The sequence below is a fragment of the Macaca nemestrina genome, chromosome 14 (assembly GCF_043159975.1).
Source record: "Macaca nemestrina isolate mMacNem1 chromosome 14, mMacNem.hap1, whole genome shotgun sequence".
NCBI classification, from domain to species: domain Eukaryota; kingdom Metazoa; phylum Chordata; class Mammalia; order Primates; family Cercopithecidae; genus Macaca; species Macaca nemestrina.
This window is the reverse complement of record NC_092138.1, coordinates 33,831,271-33,849,572: the sequence shown is the minus strand read 5'-3', so window position 1 is coordinate 33,849,572 and position 18,302 is coordinate 33,831,271. Positions and strand designations below refer to the sequence as shown.

Below are 18,302 nucleotides of genomic sequence, written 5' to 3'. Positions count from 1 at the left end.
TTACTAAATGGTTTTGTGCCTTAGTTTCCTTAGGGGTTAAGTAATTTTCTCTCTGACCTGATTTACAGAAGGGTGTTCGAAGAATTTGAAAGTGGTCAAAAGGAAAGATTTATTAACTTTCATGCTGACTCATATTAGCAGAATTAACATTTTCATTGTAGGAACCAATGTAGTATTAAAATTCTAAATATGTCACTATGTCAGATCCAAAATATCCTAAATTTTTACCTCTGGATGCTCCTTGCTTTTTCTTCTTCTTGTTTCTTTTGTTTTTGTTGTTGGTAGCCTGGGGGAGAGTAGTTGGATGGAGAACAGAGGAGAAAATGCTGACTAGAATATTGTGATTGGATTTTTAACTAGAAAGGTGCTCTTCCAATGGAATCCCATCAGTTAAGTTTTTGACACTGATTAGTTGTGATTTTACCTTTTTGACAAAATGTATTCTTCATGGTTAGCATTGCCATAGACGCATTGCTGATGGGCAAGCCTTTGTATCAGCTTTCACTTTGATGGGGGTAGTAGAGAATGCTATTGTTTTTTGCTTCCATGTCTACCCTCCAGATTTAAATGCCATAAGTATAAAATCTACATATTTATTCTTGAGTATAGCAAATGGGTGTTCTTGATAGTCTTTTCTAAATTGCCTGGAATAACAGAATTTCAAGAGACCATAGTGAATAGATCCAAATTCCTCAAACTTTTATGGATGAAAAACTGTAAGTCCAGAGAAGTTATAAATGATTTGTCAGAAGTAGAACCCGGGTATCTTGACTTTTTGAGTGCCATTTCACTCAGACTCTATGAGGGCTTTTCTTAAAAGTTATAATAGCATTTTATCCCTTTTTTCTTACCAAGTGCCTTAGAATTATATATTGATCGTATGGCCTAGCTAAAAAGTATGCAAAATATTATATAAATAGATGAAATTTATTTTTACATTCTAATATCTAATGTTTGAGAAATCTGTTGGCATAATTAATGTGAAAAGTGGAATATTAGCCATATTTTCATGTTTAGTTTCTTTTATTTTTGTCTTGAGGCTGGTTTTGCTCAGCTCACATGCCATTGGCCTGTTGGTTTTTCTTTATGGTATTAATCACTTTACTTTCTGGCTGTTGCTTTCTTAGTAATAAAATTTAAGTACATTTTGTTGTTGTTCTTACTTTCAACCTAAAACTATTTAAAACAGGAGTGTAGTTTATAAAAAAAAATGAAATAAATATTCATTGCAAGACAGGCAGGTGTGAATGCCTGATACTTAATTAAGTTCTCAGTGCTCTAATTATTTTTCCTTCTTGCAAACTCACCTTCTTAATGATCATGCCTAATGCTAAGTACCTACTTATGTGTTTTTATCCAGGTTTTTGATGAGAATTCCTGCTCGTATATGATCTTGCTGCCAAAAAATGATTCCCTTATTTTTAAAAACCTGGAAATGGGCACAGTCTGAAAATCTGCAGACACTTGTCACTTGGACCGTGGTCTTACTGACTCATATTTCCAGTCATGTTGAACAATATTTAAAAAAATTGGCTAATATGACATATTTCTTTTGCCTTTTTTTGGCGGGGGGGTTTCTGCTGAATAAGTGCTTTCTTCTGCAGGGTTCAGAGTGCTCAGAAAACACTATTTTATCAATGAGAGGAAAATAGATGGCCAATTTTATCTGGCAAAGTACAGAGACATTAAATGACTATTGCTCATGATCTACCAATGAATGGATCAGCATACTGACTGGTGACACACAGGAGTTCTCCTACATAAATGTACCCTAAAAAGCATTGGAATTTTTCCAGTGTAAGAATTGAGGTTATCTGGTCACTCCTGCTTTGTACTCATGGGAGAACAGGGCAGGAGTGAGACCTGACCTAGAGGAATATGGTTGAGTGTTTTCCAGGACTAGATGGCATGATAGTATTAAATGTCACAAACTGATGTAATTCTTAGTGAAAATAGAGAATTACTAAGAACGAAGAAAACATTCTAAATTTTGTATTGTTAATTACTTTTGAATTTCCTCAACATAGACACACACAGGAAACTTTGCAGAAGGCATAGTGCTTGAGTTAAAATTAGATATTTTTGATTTTCTAAAAATAAAAAGAAAAATAAACTCTTCACAAAAAGTTTTTCTCCTTGATAGCCTTTTCTCAATTATTTATGGAGTAATTTATTTGGAAGTTGAGTTGAAAAATGTTTGTTCAACACTTTGAGTGGATCATACACAAAAAGTAAGAATCATCCATTTGAGGATATCTGATCACTCCTGCTTTGTACTCAGTCCTTATTTCCTGTGTTTGTCGAGCTTTGGCTTCTTTCCATGACTGTCATCTCTAAAAGACAGATTGTGACAGTGTCTATAATACATTTGGTGTAGTGGCACAACCATGGCACTTTACCACCTCATTGCATACATTTTGGGGAGCTATTGGTCAAGGGAGGGAAGGGCCTTCTTCAGTAATTTACAACCCGGCGTCATCACATGGGTGGGTGATGACATCCTGCTTTCATGTTCAGTACTTCTCTTGGTTCTCGTTCTGCTTCCTTAATGTTAGGAAGCTTTATGGAACTATGGTAGATTTACTGAGTGTCATGCATCATGTACATACTGGACAGGTCGCTTTTAGAAGGGACATTCTCTCCTTATGCTCCCTGTATGGCGTTTTGCACACCCCTTCTCTTTTCTAGGATTTTAGTAGAAGGTTACAGTATCGTGGTGTTGATTCTCTTCCAGTCTCCATAACTCAGGATCATTATAGAACCAATACCCTAATGCTGCCATGTATATTTGAATATATGGATATATGAAAATTTTGTGGTATTCCCAGGCCTAGGTGTTTATCTTTTTCGAATCTAGGGACTATGAAAAGATAGCTCTTAAGGTGAAAATCAGAGATGGTTTAGTGTCCCCATAGTCTCATTTAGAAGCCGTGTCTGCTTTGTGGTTGTTTACTGGAACTTTGAAGCATTGGTCTCACAGCTCATGTAGGTGGTGCTTTTGGGTTTCCCAAGACCTGCTGTAGCAAAAATGAACTAGTATGGAAAGATCCTCCAGGGAGCAAAATAAATTTTGTTTTGCAAGCTGGCACCAGTAGATTGTTGTAGTTGCCAAGAGCGCTGTATTGAGAAGGGCTCAGTGGCAAACAAAACAATGCAGTGATCCATAATCCATGTCCACCGTGAATGCAGAAGGGGAGAGTGCCTGCCAATGAGCCATGTATTTGAGGACCCTGTTCTACATAAAAGGCCATCTTGCTAAGAGTGCTTCTTTTCTTCCTGATATGAATGATATACAGGTTGAAAAACTCACCGTATCTTATTTTCATTTTTGCTTTTAAAAATGCCTGCATTTATTTTTTTAAACAGGCTTATAACCCACACCATGGATAACTTATTGGACTTTGCCTGAAAGGAGTCATTAGTGACATTGGATATTTGACCATCTTGGCCACAGGTTTTTCAGAATGAATGGAAGATCATGCAGCATGAGTCTCCACCGGACATCGGGAACCCCACAGGGGCCTAGGATGGTCAGTGGCCACCACATTCCTGCCATCCGAGCCCACTCCGGGACTCCTGGCCCCTCGCCCTGTGGCAGCACATCAAGCCCCACTATGGGAAGCCTTGCTAACAACCTCCATCTCAAGATGCCCTCAGGAGGAGGGATGGCTCCTCAGAACAACGTGGCTGAGAGCCCCATTCATCTGCCTGCCTTAAGCCCCAGGAGACAAATGCTCACCAATGGGAAGCTGCGATTCCAGGTCACCCAGGCTGGAGGCATGTCAGGGTCACATACTTTAAAGCCAAAGCAGCAGGAGTTTGGAAGCCCTTTTCCTCCAAATCCTGGGAAAGGTAGGATTGTTTTTCTGGGACCTTTTAAAAATGGAAACAATTTTTTTCTCCCCCATCCCATTTTCTGCCAGCAAATCCTATGGAAAAATACATGATTCAGTATCAGGGTCAAAGTTGATGGTTTCATAATGATATATAGCTTGCTCAGTAAGGGAGTGGGTGTGTATGTATTGAAGGGGAAGGGACCACAGTGGTAAATGCTGTGTATGAGACATCTCCTGGGACTGTGAAACAGAGTAACAGTAAGATAGAAAGATAAGAAATAGGGAGGCAGGCTGGGTGGTTGTGGTGGAAGGGTAAATGCTGGTTTAGCAAGATTCTGCCCTCCAGATACATGTAGCTCTGTCCTGGTTCCCTGGGGGCTGAATGCTCCAGGCCATGGACAAGAAGAGTGACTGGAACTGTCTTTATGCCAGTGCTAAAAGTTCAGTGTAGAAGGAAAATGATAAAAAAAGGGAGAAATTTTCATAGCCAATAAAATGAAGAATCAGTACATATCAGTGATAAGAAAAATTACTTTAAGAGCAAAACCTATAATTTTTATAATACAGCAAGAGGGAAGCAAGCTAGAAGGGAATAATGAAAAGATGTATTTTGTGCTTGTGGAGAACTAGAAAACCTGGTCAATTTGAAGTGCAGAGAGAATGTGCTTTTAATTCAGTAGCGTTTGAATTACCATATATTTTAAATTAAAGAATAATTGTTGGTGAATAGCAAGTTATTTGAATGACACACTATTTCTAGAAATTGATGTTGAATTAATGAGGTTATATTGTAGATGACGTATGTATTTAGAGAAAGAGCATGTACCCCACGTGAAATATAGCTTTGCTGTATAAAATTGCACAATTATATATTCCTTAAGGTAGTTTTAGCATTCCGTCTTAAATGTTTATGTTAAAAATGCTTACACCACCAAATAGAATTACTAGCAACCTTCAGAATAGCCACTCATTCAGTTAATTAAGATGAATAATGATTCCTATCAGGCAAGTAGCCAAAAAGTTGTTTGTTTTAGTGTCAGTGTATTTCTGTGTTTGGATTGGTGTAAATGGGCAGGTTTTAAAAAAACAATAGCACTAAACATACATGCGCCTTTTAAGTTAATTAATTTTTTGAGATAGGATCTCACTTTGTCACCCAGGCTAGAGTACAGTGGCATGATCTTGGCCTCACTGCAGCCTCATCCTCCTGGGTTCAAGTGATCCTCCTGCTTCAGTCCCCCAAGTAGCTGGGACCACAGGTGCATGCCACCACGCCTGGCTAATTTTTTTTTTTTTTAGAGACAGGATTTCATTATATTGCCCAGGTTGGTCTCCAACTCCTGAGCTCAAGTGATCTGCCCGCTTTGGCCTCCCAAAGTGCTAGGGTTACAGGCGTGAGCCACCGTGCCCAGCCTTAATTTATTTATTCTTCTTCTTCTTCTTCTTTTTTTTGGTCTAGATTAGTTTTGAATCATTTTATTTCTTAGAGGTACTGATATTTAGTATAAGTATGGGAAAAAGTTTTCCTGGGGCTACATCCAAAATAGGTTTCTCATTGTCGGATTGCTATGTCCATGGTGTGGCAAGCTAAGTTCCCTCATGTTAAATTTAGGTGTTTAGATTTTCAGGGGCTGAGGCCCGGTAAAACCTTTTAGCTCATGCTTGACTAGTGAACTGTAGCTTGCTTTTATATGTACTTGTGTTTGCAATCCTGACTGACAATAATAATGGTGATAATATTAATAACTTGCCTTTATTGTATCATAACAGCATATGTCAGGCACCGTGTTAAGTGCTTTCCAATACATAGTCTCAGTTATTCCTCAAACAGCACTGAGTTGTATGCTATGGTTATTTAACTGATAAGCAAACTAAGGTCTAGAAAGAGTAAGTAACTTCAGAGGCACCAGCCAGTAAGGAGCTTGGGAATACTAACTTTGATGGCAGTCAGAAGTGGCTGTAATTAAAGCCATGTTTTTAAAAAAACCTCATGTGCTTAAGGGCTAGTGAATTCTCAGGGTCGATATACCTTGAAATGCCTGTCAGAAGTAGTGCTGCTTCCTGATTCCTTTCCCTGTTGCTTTTTGTTTCCTTGCTCAGCTTCCTAGCTTACAGTGTTCCTCCTGGATCTGCATGGTTGGGACATGCATAGGCACAAATGATGGGTGGAGGACAGCTGTATTATTATCACCTCTAGCTTTGGAGCTTAGATACCATCAGTGGTCTAGATGGTACGAGAAGTGTCTGAATGTATCATTTCTTCCAGGTCTTGGTTGACAATTCCTATACTAAGCCAATAACTGGTTGAGGGTGGTGATCTAGGATTGTTTGAATTTTGATCATTTACTCTACAAATAATTATTGAGCACATATTGTGGGTGAGCCACTGTTCTGGAGATGCAATAGCCAATAAAGCATAGTCCTTTCCCTCAAGGAGTTGGATAATTCATACAAATAAATGGCCAGTTAAAATACAGCACAGGAGGTGGGTGCGATGGCTCACGCTTGTAATCCCAGCAGTTTGGGAGGCTGAGGCGGGCAGATCATTTGAAGTCAGGAATTTGAAGCCAGCCTGGCCAACATGGTGAAACCCCACCTCTACTAAAAATACAAAAATGAGCCGGGTGTGGTGGTGGGTACCTGTAATTCCAGGTATTCGGGAGGCTGAGGCAGGAGAATTGCTTGAGCCTGGGAGGCGGAGGTTGCAGTGAGCAGAGATTGTACTCCAGCCTGGGCAACAGAGCAAGACTCCATCTCAAAACAAAAACAAAAACAAACAAAACAGTACAGTAAGGACTCCAGTAGGGATACACTCAGATTGATATGGCCACATAGAAGGGTTTCTGGCCTGTGCTATATAGGCAGATAATTGGAAGGGGAAGAGCTAGCTTTGCAGTCATGCAAAGTGCATGTCCTGTGTGTATGTCTATGTGTATGTGTGTGTGTGTGAGCACGCATATGTGTGAATTGGAGGGGTTGTCTGGAACTTATTCTGGGAAGGGAGAAAAATGCACTCAAAACCTGGAGGGGAGAAATCCTGGTGCATTTCATGGACTTCCACTTGGTTCCACATGGACAGGGGTACAGAAAACCCTGGTAAGAGATGAAGCTGGAGAGGAATCAGCAGAAGCCAGAGGAAGGGCCATGAATGATGTGCCAAGGAGTTTGGATCCATTTTGAGGACACTGATGGAACATGGGACTCTTGTGGGTTTATTAGTTAGGGTTTTCCAGAGAAATAGATGAATAGGATACATATCTATATGTGTATATTTGTGTGTGTGTGTGTGTGTGTGTGTGTATGTATATATAAAGAAATTTGTTGTAAGAAATTGGCCCTTTGGATTATGGAGAGTGGTAAGTTCCACGATCTACAGGGAGAGTCAGTCAGTTGGAGACCCAGGGGTGCCAATGGTTTCATTGCAGTCTGAGTCTGAAGGCCTGAGAACCAGCAGAACCCATGATGTAGTCCCTGTCTGAAGGCTGGCAAGCTCAAGATCCAGGAAGAGCTGATGTTTCAGTTTGAATTCAAAGGCAAGAAAAAAACCAGTGTCCCAGTTGGAAGGCAATCAGGCAGGAAGAATTTTCTCTTGTCGGGGGCAAGGGTCAACCTTGTTCTATTCAGGACTTCAACTGATTGGCTGAGAATCACCCACATTAGGGAGTGCAATATGCTTTACTCAGTGTACTGACTAAATGTTAATCTCACCCAAAAACACTCTCATAGAAATGCCCAGAGTAGTGTTGGACCTAATATAGGGGCACCAAGTGGCCCAGTCAATTTGACACATAAATTTTAACCAAAGCAGTATCATTGCTTTGGGGCAAGGTACAGTTTACATGGCAGCTAAGAAAAGGCATTTTCTAAGCTTTAAAAATGATTATAGCAACTCTTAGGGAAGCAGTAGAGCTGTATACGGAGAATTTAAGTTACCTAAGAATTGCTACACAGACAAGCATCTGACTTGAAGACTGAAGAATCTTTGATGGAAAGCTCATGAGAAGTATACATTTGATATTAATGTTTATATTATTTAAAAATTGAGTTCTGCTCAGTTGAAAACTCAAATAACAGTGGCTTTAACATCATGGATTGTGGTTCCCAAACAGTGTATTAAGGTCACTGGAGTGCCACTGTGAACTTGGGGAGTCACAGGGTATTTTAAATTTAGAAGGAAACAGGGATATGTGGTATCCTTTGGACACCGGTCAAACTGCTAGGTTGAGGAGGTTGACAGTTTCAACAGTAAATTGCGCTATGTTCCTTTTGGTGACATCATATCTTTGAGAAGCTCCGTTTTCAGGAATTGTAATTTAGAAGAAGCAAGTACTTTTTACACCCATGTCCACAGCAGCATTATTTATGATAGCCAAAAGGAAGAAGCAACCCAATGTGGTATATACATACAATGGAATATTATTCAGCCTGAAAAAGAAAGGAAGTTCTGACACATGCTACAACATGGATGATCTTTGAGGAAATTATGCTAAATGAAATGCACCAGTCACAAAAGGACACGTATTGTATGATTCCTCTTGTATGAAGTTCCTGGAATGGTCAAATTCATAGAGTCAGAAAGAATGGTGGTTGCTGGGAGTTGGGGGAAAGGGGACATGAGGAGTTAGCGTTTGATGGGTATGGAGTTTCAGTTGGTGAAGATGAAAAAGTTTTGGAGATGGGTAATGGTGATGGTCGCACAATAATGTGAATATACTTAATGCCACCGAACTGTGCATTTAGAAATGACTAAGATGATCACTTTTATGCTGTATATATTTTACCACAATTTTAAAAGAGCAAATACTAAGTGAAATCAACGTGGAATGGGTAATGGTGTCCAATCTTACTCCAAAGTTTGAGAAACATTAGAGTGCACAGTTTAACACACATCCCATTAGTATTTGGGGTTATTTAAGAATGAAATAAAAATACTGTTTTTCTTTTAATTTATTTGTATTATTTTTTCAAACAACTAGTAAGCTGTTAGTACATACGTGTTATTGAGTTGTTTATACCTAACTACTTGATAAATGCAAGTGTAGGTGTTTCTTTTGGCCTAGGGGTACCATGAAAAACTTACTGAAACACTGAGCATGCCATGAACTGAGAACATTTGGGAACTTTTGTTGTAGGAGTTTATTTTTATTACACAGAGAAGGCTGGAGTAGGTGCTTGCCGCTATTGGTTGGCCACTCCGCTCTCTCTGGTCCAAGGTCATGGAGCTTTCTCTAGTCTTCCTCTAGATTGCACAACATCTGCCTCATTCCAGATCCAGCTATCTAGTCTGCCTTCTGAGAAGAGTGAGGAGGAAGGAAGAGGACAAAAGGCAAAAGACAAAAAGAAGGACTCCTCCTAGATCTGTTCCTCTTCAAACACCTTTCCCAGATGCCCTGCCCAGCTATTCCCATTTAAATTAACCAGTCATCGCATAACTTATTTCTTAAATACAATTCATTCTTTGATGCCGAATTCATCCTTTTTTGAAGTTTGATCTGGCCTTATGCTGTTTTGTGTAGTATTATACTGTATTTAGCTTTTTTTTTTTGTTTTTTGTTTTCATTTTGCCTCTTTTATCTCTCTCAAGTAAGGTGAACCATTTGAAAGTAAGTTGCAGACATTGTGACATTTCACCTCCAAATTCCTAAGCCAGTGTCTTTCATGTAATATAACCAAAATATATTAATCATAACCAAGGAATTTAACTTTCAAAGTATTATTTGTATATAGTTACATTTTAAAATACAGTCCAGGCTGGCATGTGGTTCACACCTGTAGTCCCAGCACTTTGGGATGCCACGGTGGGAGGATGGCTTGAGGCCAGGAGCTCAAGACCAGCCTGGGCACCAAAGTGAGACCCCTCTCTCTACAAAAAATAAAATAATTTGCTGGGTGTGTTGGCATGTGCCTGTAGACCCAGCTGTGTGGGAGGCTGAGGTGGAAGGATCACTTGAGCCCGGGAGTTTGAGGCTGTGGCGAGCCATGATTGTGCCACTGCTTTCAAGCCTGGGTGACAGAGTGAGACAAGAGACACCAACCTTAAGTGACACAAAATAGTTTTTTAATCCCAATTAGTTTGGTGTCCTTTGATATTATTCTGTTTTTTTTTTCTTCTGGTTCCTCTACCTTTCTTTGTGTTTCATGAAAAAATATGCTGATATATATATATATATATAACATATATATAATACATATGTAATATATATTATATATAAAATACATATGTAATATAATATATAAAATACATATATAATATATAATACATATATAATATGTATTTATGTTTATGCCTCAAATATAAATAAATTATAATCCATATTTAAATTTTATATTATTTATTTCATTCTACTTGTATTATTAATATTATGATATAAATTATTATTTTCTTTCCCCACTTATTATCCAAATGTCCTTCATAGCTGTTTTTTTTTTTCTAATCAAAGATCATATGTTACCTTTGGTTGTCATATCTCTTTAGCCTACTTCAACAGACTTTTTTCATTGTCTGTTGTTTTCCCAGGGATAAATCTAAGTAAAGGAATGATAGAGGAAAATAACATTTTAAATCAGTGTCAGTATTGTAAAATTTATGATATGGCAGTGAGAAAAACACACAGCTAGCTAACCCACTGACCAAGCAAGCTCTAATCTAAGCTCTAGATTAACACCAGTTGAAATATCCAACCACAAACAGTAAAATATAAACATGAAACTTGATGTATTATTTAAAGTGCATTAATTTTTCAACCGCCCAGGTTCTCACAATACATTATCTTTCTTAAACCAGGTCTTTACAAGAGACACCAACTTTAAGTGACGCAAAAGAGTTTTTTAATCCCAATTAGTTTGGTGTCCTTTGTTGATATTATTCTTTTTTTTCTTCCAGTTCCTCTACCCTTCTCTGTGTTTCATGAAAAAATACACTGATATATATGTATATATTATATATGTATATAATATATAATACAAAAATATATAACTATATATAAATATATATATATATATTTTTCGAGATGGCTGCACAGTCGCCCAGGCTGGAGTGCAGTGGCGCAATCTCAGCTCACTGCAACCTCTGCCTCCCGGGTTCAAGCAGTTCTCTGCCTCATCCTCCTGAGTAGCTGGGATTATAGGTGCCTGCCACCATGCCCGGCAACTTTTGTATTTTTAGTAGAGACGGGGTTTCACCATCTTGGCCAGGCTGGTCTTGAACTCCTGACCTCGTGATCCACCCGCCTCGGCCTCCCAAAGTGCTGGGATTACAGGTGTGAGCCACCGTGCCCAGCCACGCTGATATTTTTAAAGAGTTCAGGTGAGTTGTCTTTTTCCACACTCTGGTTTGTCTGATCATTTCTTCATGATTGGATTCAGGTTAAACATTTTTGACAAGAATACCATGTAGGTGATTTGTGTATCACCCATTGCATTATACCCAGAAGTACTGAATTTTGCTTCCTTCTAGTATTTGTGATGGTATATTTGATCACCTGGTTAAGGTGGTGTCACCAGATCTCTGTATTGTGAAGGACAATTCTCTTTCAAAATGTGTAAGTAATCTTGTGCAAATATCTTGTCCTCCAACAATCTTTCATAGCATCCATTGATGATACTTGTCAGAATCAGTTTTTACATGGTTGGTTGCATAGTGGGGATTTTCTGATTCTTTTATTCCTGCTATGTTTATTAACTGGTATTCTTCTGGAGAGAGGATCTTCTCTCCCTTCTCTTTTTGTGAATCACTACGGAATCACTCATGAATTTTTTTTAAAATTAGTGTGCTATAATTCATTACCATCATTATTGTTTGTGATGCTCAAATTGTCCCAAATTTGACCAGTAGGAACCCCTTGAAGTCAATTACTGTGTCTTTATGTCATGGTCCCATTAAGTACTTCCATGCTTACAGGCATAACAAGATGTTCTAGGCTCACGTGTACTTGCATGCCCCAGACCTGGAATCATGCATTTTCCCAAGAAGCTCAAGTCCCTCTTAGTGGGGAATATTTGGAAAACTGGTGGAAAGGGTGTTCTTGTTGACTGTGGGATGTCGTTGCTTGTAAGCCCTTTCCACGGACAGAGTTAGGAAATATATTAGAGAAAGATAGTGAGTTCCAATTAAAATATGTTACCGAGTTCCTCCTCACACTCTCTTATTGCACACTTGTCAGTGTTTTCAGAAACATCGTGTATTTTTATTTGCTCTATGACAAAGAAGAGTTACTTTTAGTTTTATATTTCTAAGATAATAGAAATTAGTTTTAAAATTGATCACTTACTACATGTAAATTTTTAATGAGGGGAGGTGAATGTGTTCTTATTTATCTGAGCCACTGGGTGAGCAGGGAGGACAGGGTGCAGTTGGCAACTTACTAGCTTCGCTAGGATTTGTGTGTGAAGGATCTTGGTTATATTGTTATTTCCCCTACTTCCTGCTCCAACAGTTACTCGCTGTAATTAGACTGGTAGAAATGCGTTTTTCAAAGCATCTGGGAAATCAGTTTTATGATCCCCACTTGAAGCACATTTGACACAACTATTTAAATATTTAAGACAATTTTACATTTGTAGTACCCGGAGGAGTATATAATTGGGAAGATTTTCATTAGAAGAGTGTTTTATTTTACTTCAGGGCTTCTGACATTTCTTGCTGGGCTCTGCTGTCCTTGGAGACAAAGAGAGTTAGTTATTCATTAGCGTCTGTGGGTTACTCATTATTGTTGGTCAGGAAAAAAAGACAGAATAATATCAACAGAGGACACCAAACTAATTGGGATTAAAAAACTCTTTTGTGTCACTTAAGGTTGGTGTCTCTTGTAAAGACCTGGTTTAAGAAAGATAATGTATCGTGAGAACCTGGGAAGTCGAAAAATTAATGCATTTTAAATAATACATCAAATTTCATGTTTATTTTTTACTGCTTGTGGTTGGCTATTTCAACTGGTTTTAATCTAGAGCTTAGGTTCGAGCTTGCTTGGTCAGTGGGTTAGCTAACTGTGTGTTTTTCTCACTGCCACATCATACATTTACAATACTGACACTGATTTAAAATGTTACTTTCCTATACTTAGGAAAAGTATTTCCTTTACTTAGATTTATCCCTGGGAAAACAACAGACAATGAAAAAAGTCTGCTAACACTGGTTGTGTACCGTGTTGAATGCAACACGGTTAGAACTGGGATAAGAGTGACAATTGGGGTCCCGCAGTTTTGAAGAGATGCGGTTAATGTATCACCTAAAGAAAGTTGGGGCAAAATCCTTGGTTATTTTTTTTCACTTCTGCTTTTTAATCATTTATATTTTCTTGCACTTCCAATGTGGCTTCCTGCAGAATTAGAGCAAATAAAGTTAATATTCCATAAAAGGTTCCAAAAATAACCAAACAGCAAAGACCAAAGGCATTATTCCAGTTGAAGTAGCCAGAGTTTTCATTTTGTCTCACCAACAAGTCAGGTGAAACACAATGTTTACTTTTGTTTGCTCTCTGAGCTACACAGGGTCCACTTTGTATGATTTATTGATGCCGTGTACCTATCAAATTGATGATGGATTTCCAAGTGATACTCAATCGCAGGCATGATTTGTTCCAATTATAAAAGGGGATTTGTCAGTCTTGTAAAATAATCTACTCCGTTAATACCCTTCCCCACTTGAAATGGTACAGGATATGAAGCTGAAATGTAACTTTCATGAGTCACCTATAGCATTTTCTTTTTCCCCTTCCCCTTCCCCATCCTCTTCCCCCTTCCCTTCCCCTTTCCCCCTTCCCTTACCTTTTCTTTTCTTCTCTTTTCTTTCAGTTTTACTCTGTTGCCCAGTGCAGTGGCCCTATCTGGGCTCACTGCAACCTCCACCTCCCGGATTCAGGCGATTTTCCAGCCTCAGCCTCCCAAGTAGCTGGGACCACAGGCTCGTGCTACCACCGGCTAATTTTTGTATTTTTTGTAAAGATGGGGTTTCTCCATGTTGCTCAGGCTGGGCTTGAACTCCTGAGCTCAAAGTGATCCATCTGGCTTGGCCTTCCAAAGTGCTAGGATTACAGGCATGAACCACTGCTCCTGGCCAACCTGTAGCATTTTCTAAGGCGGTTAAAGGACTTGGACTTATAGAGTACTTTGTAGTTCACAAACTTTCATGTTGATTATCTCATGTAATTTGATTAAAGGCAGCATCCTGTGAGATGGGGCAAGTGTAACTGGCCACATTTTAGGGATGAAGACACCAAGGCTCAGGTTGCTGGTGATCTCATTCTTTTTAAAAATATTTGTTTATTTATTTACTTACTTATTTATAGAGACTGGGTCTTGCTCTGTCTCCCAGACCAGAGTGCAGTGGCACGATCATAGCTCACTGCAGCCTTGAACTGCTGGGCTCAAGTGATCCTCCCACCTCAGCTTCCCATGTAGCTGAGACCATACGGGTGTATCACCACACCTGGATAAATATATATATATATAAATTTTTGTAGAGAGGGGATCTTCCTGTGTTGCCCAGGATGGTCTCAAATTCCTAGGTTCAAACGATCCTTCCACCTCGGACTCCCAAAGTGCTGGGATTACAGGTGTGAGCCACTGTGCCCTGCCCAATCTCATTCTTTATGTGCTGTGTGGTTTTACATTGAGTAGGACCCAACGATCTTAGATCTTTTGCTATAGGAGTTCGGAGAAATCTTTCTCCTTCTCTCTATTGGAATAGAGGGTGCTGCCATTCCTTAAAAAGTATACTTTTAAAAACTCAAACCATTTAGCTGTCGTTTCCATCCATGAGCTGAGGAAATGGGCACTTACTCCTGTTTTTGAAAATTTTCCTTGACAGTTTTCAACAATTGGCCCCTCTGAGCGTGGAGAGCGTTGTCTACTCGGGAGGAGTTAGGCAGCTGTTTTTGTGTGGCCACCTGAGTGAGACTGGTATATGCATAAGCACCTTTCCATACCTTTATCTATATGAAGTCTGTAAACCCAGGCAGGCAGATACTATGAATGTGAATAGATTTGCCACTTCTGACTTGTCACGTTTTAAAGACACAATGGATGGTGACTTGTATTTAGTGCTTATTTTCATGGCTGCCTTATTTGAATAATGAAAGTCGTAAAAAGTTTGTAATTGGATCTGACATAATAAACAAGCTACAAAATGCAACTGGTGGTGTAGGAGCTTGCTACTCAAGTATAATCTGAGGACCAGCAGTTTTAGCCTCCTCCAGGACCTGGTTAGAAATACACAGGGCCACTCCAGACCTCCTGAATCAGAATGTGCATTTTAACAAGATTCCCAAGTGATTCGTGTGCACAGGGCTGGCTTCATGGATGTGTGAGTAGTCACTTCACAGGGTCCTGCACTCAGAAGGGGTGCCCTGTGCTTAGGGTTTAGTGTTCTGTGGTCACCTTCTTGACATTCTTAATAATTTTGTTTTTGAATCTGTTTTTTGCAAGTGAAGTCCCATGGTACACTGGAGCAGTTAATGCGTGTTCTCATCCCATGCCAGGATGAGCACTGACTCTTCCACTTCCACCCAGTATTCACTGCCACCCTCTGCTTCTGGCAGGGATGGGGCCTTGCAGGAGGGTATGAGGAAGGTGTGGTGGGGTGTGTGTGCCCCATGTGCCCAATTGCCAGTGAGGCTCTGGGCACCTTTGGGGGTCTGCACTTGCCCTGAGAGTATCCCTGTGCAGAAGGAACCCAATCAATGTTCAGTAGCAAATGAAAAAACACCCCAACAAGTCCAGAGAGAGAGACCTAAGAAGAAAGGAAAAAGCTGCTTTCTTGCTTTTTGATCAAGGGACGCAGCATTTTTATTTTGCACTGGTCCCCACAAATTATGTAACTGACCTTGCAAGTGCACATTGACATTCAAGAAGCACTGCTATAGGGAAACAACATAGACATTGGAGCCAAGACCCACTGTCCAGTTCAGGCTTTACCACTATGGTGACCTTTACAAGGTACCAGGCCTCTTGCCTCAGTTTCCTCATCTGGAAGATGGGGGATAATGTATTATCCTCATTCACAAATGGGCAGAGTCTAGGCAAAAGGCAGACTCGGCCACATGTCCTGGAGTAGGAGAATGTCCTGTGCAAGGACATGCTCTTTTCTTTGGTTTCATGAGGCTGATGAACAAAGCTGTACATTATGGCCTGAAGGTGGAACGGAGGTGCAGGGCAGGGTACGAAATGGGATAAGAAGGCCAAGCACCAGGTTTTTCAGATTCATGGGAGCATTTGGAAATTTGGAGTCAAGAAGCTGAGAAAGACAGAGATTGGGGATCTTAAGTAGGGAGGAGAGTGAACATCAGAGAACCTTCAAGTTAGGTGGATTGACTTGTCAAGTAGTCACCCACTTGCGTGGAAATCTCTGGCACACGTGAGATGGTGGAACAGAAAATGGCATTTGCTTTTGAGGTTGAAGTTAGATGATAAATACGAAAATACATTTTATTTATTTATTTATTTATTTATTTATTTATTTATTTATTTATTTATGACAAGGTCTTGCTCTGTCACCCAGGATGGAGTGCATTGGCACCATCATAGCTCACTGCAGCCTTGAACTCCTGAGCTCAAGTGATGATTCCACCTCAGCCTCCCGAGTAGTGGGGACGACAGGCTTGAGCCACCATCCCCAGCTAATTATTTTATTTTTCTGTAGAGATGGGTTCTCCCTATGTTGCCCAGGCTGGTCTCAAATTCCTGGGCTTAAGTGACCCTCCTGCCTCAGCCTCCCAAAATGCTGGAATTACAGGCATGAGCCACCATGCCTGGTGGGAAAATGCATTTTATGTGGCAAACTGGTAGGGCAGGTAAAGTGTTGTCATTTCTTGATTACACATCCCTGTGAGGTAGTATAGATCTCTAAAAACCACAGCAACTGCGCTGCACAAGAACGCCTCGCTCCACTTCCATCTTCAGTCTTGTGACTTGTCTTTTGAAATAAAGGCCTACAGCTTAGTCATAACTCCCCAGTCTAGGCAGTATGAAAAGCTACTTGATATATGAATTTAGAATCCTAAAAGCTCTATATTTTCAGTTTACTTCAAAAACTAAGAGAAAAAAATATAAACCACAGTACCCATGCACTGAGGTGAAATAAAGTATTTTAAACCTGTATCTCCCATCTAAAGATTTTACTTTATTTAGGTAGGGTGATCATATAATTTGTTATACAAACTAGGACACTGTCAGGACTTAAACGAGGCCCTATTAATAATTATGCACGGGACTATCCTGGCTGAACCAGAATGTCAGGTCACCTGACATTTGGGGAAAGTTTCATTACATTTAGATTCAGAATCTTAACGGCCTTCAGGTCAAGTCATTCAACCTACTTTAAAGGATTAGGCTCATGTAAGTTAATAGTAAAATTACTTCTTGGGGCCAGTGAGTGATTATTAGTGTATTACATAAAACACACAAGTTTTTGGTTATTCTAGAGTTGAAAATAAAACAGCTAGCAATTATTTAGCATTTTATATATTCTAGAACTGTGCTTAGCTTTATATATCTTAATTTAATCCCCTATAACCCTGTGAGGTATTCCTGTTGAAAATAAGAGAACAGAGAGGCTTGAGAAGATTAAGAAACTTGCCCAAGCACACCCAGCAGGACGTGGGTATTTTTTACCCCATGTTGCGCTGACTTCACAGCCCTAAATATTTCCATAGGATGTTGGTTTGTTTTTTGGCAGAGATTGCCTCAAAAGGTTAGGTTCTTGGCAATTGGGAATGATTTCCTGAAAGATACATTATGTCTACCAGAATTTCTACTATGTGTGGTGGTGTAGTGTCTGGTATATATTTATTTTGAAAAGAACAGCAAGCTGAAGCAGAGAAACCACTGCCAATTAAATTGTTGCAGGTGTTTGTGTCTATTTGAGTTAAAAGTGCCACTCGCAACTTGCTTAAAATAGTGGTTTTGGTGCAGTCAGGTAGGCAATTAGAACTGAAAGGGAAAAATAGAGTAATGGCTAACTTTCTGAGCACTTACTCTGGGTTAGCCATTGCACTGAGCTCAGTTGCTTGGCCGCGTGATGAGGGCACAATCGGCAAGGCCTTCTATGATGGCCCTGGAGCTCATTTTCTCCTTAATTCTCATAAATGAGAATTTTATGAGATCCCCTGCATTATTAGATTAAGAAAATGAAGTGTTGAAGAGATGAAGTAACTTAGCCACGGTCACATGACCAGTATGTGGCAAAGCTGGGAACTGAATCCAGGTTTGCTCTGACCCCATGGTCTTGTATCTTAAACATCTTACTGTGTACTGTTGGGATGTCAGAGAGCCTTGTTTCTGGTAGCATTATGGTGAGCAGAGCGGGAGATCAGTGCTTTCTACTGCAATGCATTGATTCCCCAAGTACCTTATTCAAGACTTTTGGTCTTGCAGGTACCTGAAACCCACTGTGCTCCCTTATGTAAAAGGGGATTTAATTATACAAACCCAGGGGGTGTCTCATGGCACCTAAGAGGAGGATGTACAGCC

The 18,302-nt window shown here is 39.7% G+C and overlaps 1 protein-coding gene across 7 annotated transcripts in view; it reads left to right on the top strand.

Annotated features, from left to right (window-relative positions):
* The window catches only part of LOC105491836 (GLIS family zinc finger 3), a 478,098-nt gene that overhangs the window by 9,781 nt on the left and 450,015 nt on the right, over window positions 1-18,302 (top strand). For 5 of the 7 annotated variants that reach the window (XM_011758533.2, XM_071077753.1, XM_011758541.2 and 2 more), the window contains exon 2: window positions 3,367-3,852. The exons of 1 other annotated variant lie outside the window; for it this stretch is intronic. In XM_011758533.2, the coding sequence (XP_011756835.1) occupies window positions 3,465-3,852 (388 nt within the window). In that variant the 5' untranslated portion in view covers window positions 3,367-3,464. The remainder of the gene's footprint in view (window positions 1-3,366; window positions 3,853-18,302) is intronic. One more of the 7 variants, XM_011758539.2, reaches the window with a different exon arrangement.